The 7,207-nt window shown below is 58.5% G+C and overlaps 2 protein-coding genes across 2 annotated transcripts, besides 5 other annotated features; both read right to left on the reverse strand.

Annotated features, from left to right (window-relative positions):
• The first annotated feature begins 59 nt into the window (after positions 1 to 59).
• Positions 60 to 157: a microsatellite.
• Positions 158 to 224: 67 nt separating this feature from the next.
• On the reverse strand, positions 225 to 2,060 carry Tco025E_08477 (putative RNA-binding protein; the record flags this gene model as incomplete). The annotated part of the gene is made up of 1 exon (XM_029375326.1): positions 225 to 2,060. The coding sequence occupies one exon, from the start codon at positions 2,058 to 2,060 to the stop codon at positions 225 to 227; it is 1,836 nt and encodes a 611-aa protein (XP_029224561.1).
• A 104-nt stretch (positions 2,061 to 2,164) lies between these two features.
• Positions 2,165 to 2,249: a microsatellite.
• Positions 2,250 to 2,809: 560 nt separating this feature from the next.
• Positions 2,810 to 2,864: a microsatellite.
• Positions 2,865 to 3,597: 733 nt separating this feature from the next.
• Positions 3,598 to 3,622: a microsatellite.
• Positions 3,623 to 3,765: 143 nt separating this feature from the next.
• Positions 3,766 to 6,723, reverse strand: Tco025E_08478 (putative mannosyltransferase-like protein; the record flags this gene model as incomplete). Its single annotated transcript, XM_029375327.1, has 1 exon — positions 3,766 to 6,723. One exon carries the CDS (start codon positions 6,721 to 6,723, stop codon positions 3,766 to 3,768), a length of 2,958 nt encoding a protein of 985 aa, XP_029224562.1.
• Positions 6,724 to 6,972: 249 nt separating this feature from the next.
• Positions 6,973 to 6,999: a sequence feature (GA-rich).
• The last annotated feature ends 208 nt before the right edge of the window (positions 7,000 to 7,207 follow it).

Here is a 7,207-nt window from a genome sequence, read left to right on the forward strand (position 1 = left end):
ACTACTATTCATTGCTGCCCTTGTCTTTGCTGCACCCACAGGCTTATTTTCCCCTTCCATTTCTTGTTGTTGTTTTTTTTTGTTCTGTCTTTTTTTTTTATTTTCATGGCCTCGCATTTTGTTGCTGCTGTTGTTTTGTTTTCTTTTTTTTTTATTTGCGCTGCCGTTTACCGCGCGCGCGCGCGCCTCCCCTGCGTTGCCGCCGCGGCCCTCATCCTGCTGCGTCAGCTCCCGCCCTCCCAGGGGCGCCCAAGGTAGCCCCCCACGAGCTCCGGGGAAACGCCGGCGGGGTCCCCCGTTTGGGGACCGGCCGTGGCCATCGACAGCGGCAGGGCGGTGGCGGCGGGGGCACCCGCGACCTGCGCCATACCCGGAGACGCGTACGGCACTGTGATGATGTAGGCGCCTGGAATACCTGAGAGCTGTGCAAAGTGGGGTTCCATGCCCGGAAGCACATTGTATTCCGCGTGCTGCGCCGGAAAACCCGGGATGGTCCCTGCCGACGGGACTGCAGCGTAGGACTGCGGCGTCGCCAGGGTGGCCGGGCCGAGAAACGAGGGGGAAGCCGTCATACCTGCGTACGGCAGGGCCTGCGGGAGACCGCCTCCGGTGCAAGTAGGAAGCACACCCACCGCGGGCCACTTGGCGTAGTTTGGGACAGGCATGAAGGCAATGTTTGGAGGGGCGGTTCCCGTCTCGACGATTCCGAGGGGTGCCAGGTAATTTGCTGAAGGGGTGACGAGTGGGTCAGTGGCGGCAGACGTCCGCTCCGACGACGACAGCGGCTGCATTCCTGGTGTTGTTGTGAGGCCCTCACTCTGCGACAGGGAGGCGTGCGACGGGGATCGCTTTTCATGTGCCAAACGGCACGTCAGTGCACGCCCCTCAACAACAAACCCGTTCAGCGCCGCAACACAGGCAGACGCCTTTTCTTCCGTCTCAAATAACACAAATCCATGGCCACATGGCAGGCTTGTCGTTGCATCACGTACCACTTTGGCCCGTAGGACTCTTCCGCATGTGCCACACAACCCACGTAGTTTGTCGGTATTCCAGTGGAGGGGTAGTCCTTGAATAAACACATTGCGACTTCTACGCAAACCTGATAACGCATGTTGATCAAGCGCAGCGGTGTCATGTCCAGGACGTGAATTTGTGCAGGACGCCTCGAAGGGCTCCGAAGTGAGGGACCGCGCCGATTCAAGTGAGACTTCTTGGGGAGTAATGAAGCCGAGAGAGGGAGTGGCAATGGCAGTCGTAGCAGGACTCCACGAAATACCCTCAGCGTGGGCAAATGACGGCATCGCTCTTTCATGCGCCAGGCGACACGACAAGACCTTTCCAGCCATGGAACAGTTATTGAGGGACTCCACACACAAAGCTGCTTGCTCCTCGGTTTCAAACATCACAAAGCCGTATTCGCGGGACTTATTGGTTGCCCCATCGTGCACCACCTTGGCAGAAATGATAGTTCCAAAAGCACTACACACGCTGCGAAGTTTGTCTGTGTTCCAATGTGTTGGAAGCTCACTGACGTACACGTTGTTGCGCACTGTGAGTCGCACGGTGTCGCCCGCCGCCGACGCCGACGCCAGCTGAGAATTTGCCGCCCCTGTCTTCGATGTCGAGGCCGGTGTGAGCGCGGTGGCTGGCGCTGTTGCCGGCGCTGTTGCCGGCGCTGTTGCCTCTGCCGCTGGCGCCTTGGCGGTGGTGGGGGGCGCCGCCAGGGGGGCCATGGAGGCTGTGGGGTCCGTCATCCACGTCCCCGCGTCGTACGTGCCGCCACTCGGCGCCTGTCGGTCGCTGGAAATGCTGGTCGCCGACTGCGCAAAGGCGCCGAGGCTGGCGTTGAAGTCGCTCGCCCGCCTTGCCTCTGCGTGCGCCTCGCCGCGTGCCGAGCCCGCCGCGGCGTGGCCATTCTCGTCGCCAATCCCGCCCAGGACGTCGGCCAGCTCGTCCGTCTTCAGAAACAGGTGCGTGGAGCCGGTGCTCTCGCTGTTGGCGTAGCCGTTGTTGGCGCCGCTCCCGTCATCGGCGGTGCTGTCGAGGAAGCGGTCCATTTGCCGCCAGTCCCCTGTGCGTCTGCGGAGGTGGCGAGGGCCCAGTCGGTAGCGGCGACAGAGAGCAGGGTCGGATGCAACCCAAAGGCCGGCAAGAGACAGAAAACAATAACAATAACAATAATAATAATGATAATAATGATAGATATGATGATAACAATAAACAAAACAAAAAAATAAAAATAAAAAGTACCCCCCTCTCTTTTATTTCTTCGTCTACACAAGAAAGAGTTTGCACACAAAGAAGAATTAAAAGAGGAGGAAAACGAAAAAAAAAAGAAGGCCGCCGCTTCCGTAAAATCAACGCTTGGAAATCTATCCAATGCGAACAGCAGCGTGTGTGAGCGTGCACTATTGCTACGGCGGCTCCACCCCGCTGAACGCTTAGAAGAACGGCGGTTCTTTTGCCTTTTGCTTCTTGTGCCTGTGTATGTATGCGTACGTGTATGTATGCACGTTAACTCCCCCGCCCACCACGCTCTAGCCGCCTACTCCGAGATGATTGCCTCTCTTGCTTTCCTTCCCGTGCGGAAATGTGTGTGTGTATCTCTCTCTCTGTCTGCGGGGGGAGGGTGGGGAGGGCGCTGGCAGTGCAATTCTTCTCCCTAGTGTGCCAGTCACCGCTGTGTATTTGTGTGTTGTTCTTTTTTTTTTCAGCTGTGCTTGGTCTAACCTCCTTCCTTGCTGAGGGCGGTGCACGTGGATGGGACGAAGTATGCACTTCTACTTCCTTCCTTCCCTGTCCTCCCTTGTCTTTGTGTGTTTTTTTTGTAGTCGCTTGCTGCTGCTGCTGTTGCTGTTGTTTATCCTTGGCGTTTACGCGCGTACGATTCCTGGCAAAATAGACCACCCCTCTACTCCCTTCGCTTCCCTCTCTCTCTCTGTGTGGCTGTGTGGCTGTGTGGAGGGAGGAGGCGTATGTTCCGTCTTCTGCTTGCAGACTAACTCTACTTCGGTTCTACAGGCAGGCACAGTGCGTGCCAGCGCAGCGCGAGCGAGAGAAAAGAGGAAAAAGAGGAAAAAGAGAAAGAGAAGTCGTCGTTGCCCCTGTCCGCCGCCAAACCAGAGACGCCACGCGCCCCAAGTATCTCGCGCTTGCCAGCAGCGAGACCCGGCGGGCCGGCACACACACGCGCCGCCGGCGCGGACACCCACGCAAGGCACTCCAGGAGGCACACGCGTGAGAAGCCAGGCGGAAGCATCACGAAGAGGGGGAGCAGAATGCAGGTGCACGCAGGCACAGAAATACACAACTAAACAAGTCGTCACCCCTCCTCCGTACGCATCCGAGCAGCGGCGCCGCATGCACTCCCAGCGACGCGGGAAGAAGAGCAAAGCTGCAGAATGCGAGGCACCCACACAACCACACACACAAAACCAGAGACGCTCGCCGTGCCTCACTCCTTCTTCCCTTCCTTCCCAAAGTTTCGGACCTTGGGCAAAAACAAAACCAAACAACAGCGCAGCAAGACGGATAACAAAAGAGCAGGAATTAAGTAATGGGTGAGGAGGTGGAGAGGAACAAATTTTCTCTTTTGCAAGCTAGCTAGCTAGTTAGTTAGTTTCTTGCGCCCTTTTTTTTGTATGACTGCGTGTGTGTCGCGGCCCCACAGCAGCGCGTTGGACGCAACTGAACCGGAGAAACTCAAGCGCCGCAGGGGGGGCCCGCCCTTCCTCCTCCTCCAGTGACAACAGTAAGCAGAACTCACGAAAGCACGAACTCAGAGAAGGCGTAATGCTGCCGCACCAAGAGCATGTGGGAAATCTCCCGCAGTCGCCGAAGCACCTGCGTCGCCACGGCTTCTTCCGTGTAGTTCGCCAGAACACTTTGACGTGCGCGGCGGCCCACCTCCCTCGCCAAGGCGGGGTTTTCAAAGACGTACCGCATCAACTGCGTCAGACCCGTCACGCTTGGAATCGCGCACTTCTTCCCGGGCAGGTAGCCGTACGCGCTCCACTTCGGCAGCTCCTCCAGGCCGTCCACCGGGATGAGGAAGGAGTTGTCGCGCCTACAGAACGCCGTGGGGCCGCCCCAGTTTGTCACCAGCACGGGCAGCCCCATCGACATGGCCTCCATCAGGGGCAAGCCCCAGCCTTCCGCACGCGTGGGCAGCACAAAGGCGTCCACGGAGCGATACATAGACAGTATGGCTTCCTGCGACAAGGTTCCGTCGCCAATCATAACAATGGGCGGAAAGTCTCCGATGGCGCCGCCCATTTCCGCCTGCTGCCGCACCCAGCTGTTGATGTAGCTGGGAAACGAGCGGTAGTTTACACCGCCGGCGTAGTTGGCAGGAAAACTGCATTTAATGTACAACTCCACGTCATCATGATGTGGCTGGCCGGGGCCAAAGGCCTTCCAGTACGCCTTCAGCAACACATCCCACCCCTTGCGCTGCTCCCACTTGAAAATGCTCAAAAAACGAAAACGCCGTTTACTCATGTTCCAACTCTGCCGTTGCCCGGCTTTCCACGCACCACCGCGAAGTGGGCGGTTGCTCCACACCCCCGTTCGCTGCGCACTGAGGAGCGAGGACAAGAACGAGGCCCCCACCGGCTCGTAGAGGCTCGGGTCAAAGACGAAGGGGTCAATGGACTCCGGGATCACGCGTATCATGCCGCGCCGAACACCGGAGCGCTCGTAGACAGACTGGAAAAAGGCGGAAGGCACCCAGACCTCGTCAAGGTTTTGGTGAATGAGATCCACCTCCGTGGAGGAGAGGCAAGACATTTCGGTAATGATGCGACCCACGGCATAAGCGCGATTTGGTTTCATGCCGCCGAAATAGCCCATCCCCAACCTCGGGGCGCCGTGAAACAACGCCACTCGCTGCATCCGTGGCACCCGCGGCCGCGAGGCACCTTCCTCCTGCCAGTGTGTTCGGAGAAGCCCATCCAGAATGTACTCGGGCAAAGCGTCGCACCAGGAGCAACGCGAGGCAGACATGGAGATGGGCACCCCCCACGACTGCAGCGGTGTCAGGTAGTGCACCATCTCCATCATCATGCCACTGCACGGAATCCGGCAGTACATCCCGTACACCGTAACGTGCGCCAGCTCTTCACTCACGGCTTCCACGGCCTCCACCCCGGAAAAGGCGGGGGCGTTGTACTTGACGGGTTGCCAGGAGCCCCGCACAACGCGCCGGCGAATGCGCTCCGTCAGAAACGCCCCCCACCGATGCTGCTGTAGTGGAGTCAAGGCATACGATGGCCGCGTGGCACCGACGAGGGCGGCTACACTACAGCCCTCCGCAGCCGGCCGAGCGGCGCCGCACTGCAGGCCCAACCCACGCCAGGCGACGGCAAGCGCCGTGCTGCTCCAAAACTCCCAATCGGGTTGCGCCTTCGCAATTCGAAAGGACAGTGCCCAGCCCATGTGGCTCGGCGCCGCAGCCTCCATGGGACCAAGCAAACCACTCCCGCAGGAGGGCACAAAACCCCCTGCCTCGTCAAACAAATCGCGATGCCAGAGAGCACAAAAAGGGGAGACACCATCCAGTGGTTCCTCCCATCCCCGGACGCGTGCATCGCGCGCGTCGCGGCCACGCATAGTCTGCGTCAGGAAGAAACGTGTCACGGCGGTCCCTGACGTGGAACCAAACGCCCCCCGAACTCCCCTGTCAAGCACCTCATAACCCCTTAAGCCTTGAACTCGTTCCTCTGTAAAGTTCATTGCCGCTTCAAAATGGCTCTGCGCAGTGTTTCCGGCTATGATTGTGCACTGAACCGCCGCCACACGACCGTTATTGTGACGCAGTGGTGACATCAAACGTTGCATAAATCCTCCTTCCCCTGCTTCTTTTTCAAACTCGTGCGCCTCGGCGTCGTTCTTGAGCACTCCGAGCGGCATAAGCGACTCAGCAAGCACGGCAAAGTATGGTGTTTGCACACCGCTGGCCTTTAAACCCGCCCTCACCGCGGCGTCATACAGCCACTCTTCCGGTGTCACAAGCCCATAGACATTCTCTTTTCCACAACGCGCATACGTTTCGCCCGCTGCGGCCTTTGGAAGGAGGAGCCGTACCTCAGAAATGCGGCAGAATGCAACTGCCGCATCTGGCGTGGGCCTCTCCGGAACAGGAACGTGAAAGCGCCAGTGCGACCAGACACAATCCCTCACCGCAACATCCGCCTCATGCCGTGCATCCAGTTCCTTCAAACTCGGTCGCAAAGAGCCTCTCAAGGCAACTAACTGCACAAGAACGATATTGACCATTGAAGTAAACGAGAAAGTGCTGTTCGACGCACACAACGCCCTCACAAGCGGGGAGGTGTGAGCCAGTGACTGACGAACCAGCTCCAGCGTGTCGCCACTGGTTGGCATGACAAGTGTCACATGATGTTCCCCGCCTTCCATGATGCGGCTGCCGTTTCTCTCCCTCAGCGGCGTGTGGGGGGCAGGGCGATGCATCCCGTGCACCTCCTCGACGGCCCCGCTGCGGTCAACGGCAAGCCAAAGAAAAAAAATTAAGAGGAGGCCAAACCACAAAGCACAAAAACACACCACAGCGGAACCCCGCGGCGGGCACCCGGCACGGCGCAGGAGCGGAAGTAGAGCTGTTGGCAGTGGCCGCTGACTGGAGCCCGGCGGCTCCCCTTTGCTCAGCCCCAACTCCGGCTTATTGCGGGCTTTGCCAGCGAGTTTATTCCGCTCCCGCATAGCAAATGAATTCGATGCTCCTTCCTTTTTCCTCTCATGAGAGGGGGAAAAAAGTTTACTGTGGCGGGTGTGTTTCTCCATTCACGCAAGACAACGTCGGCGCGCCGTTAGTCCCACCTGCAAAAGAGGAGCCGTCGCGGCCCCACTTCTCCCTTCAACAAAGAGACAAGAAAAAGAAAGGGCCCTTCAGTGCCGTTTTCGTCGTGCCCTCCTTTCTCGCCGCAGATGCATGCACACGGATATATATATAGAGAGAGAGAGAAAAGAGAGCGATAGGTAGATGCATGCATTCAGTCCCTCACAGTGTGTGGGAAAGAGAGGGAGGGAGAAAGATGGAGCGAATCCAGTTCGACTCCTCCACACCTCTACAGCAATTCGTCACTGATGAAATGGTGGAGGCGCCGAAAACGGCCTCCACCCGCCGCCTCCCGCGCATGGTGGGGCGGGCCGCCAACGACTCCGCCTCTCGTCCAGCCATTCGCAA

Source organism: Trypanosoma conorhini, assembly GCF_003719485.1.
Source record: "Trypanosoma conorhini strain 025E chromosome Unknown Tco_14.4_contig_00792, whole genome shotgun sequence".
Classification (NCBI taxonomy): Eukaryota; Euglenozoa; class Kinetoplastea; order Trypanosomatida; family Trypanosomatidae; genus Trypanosoma; species Trypanosoma conorhini.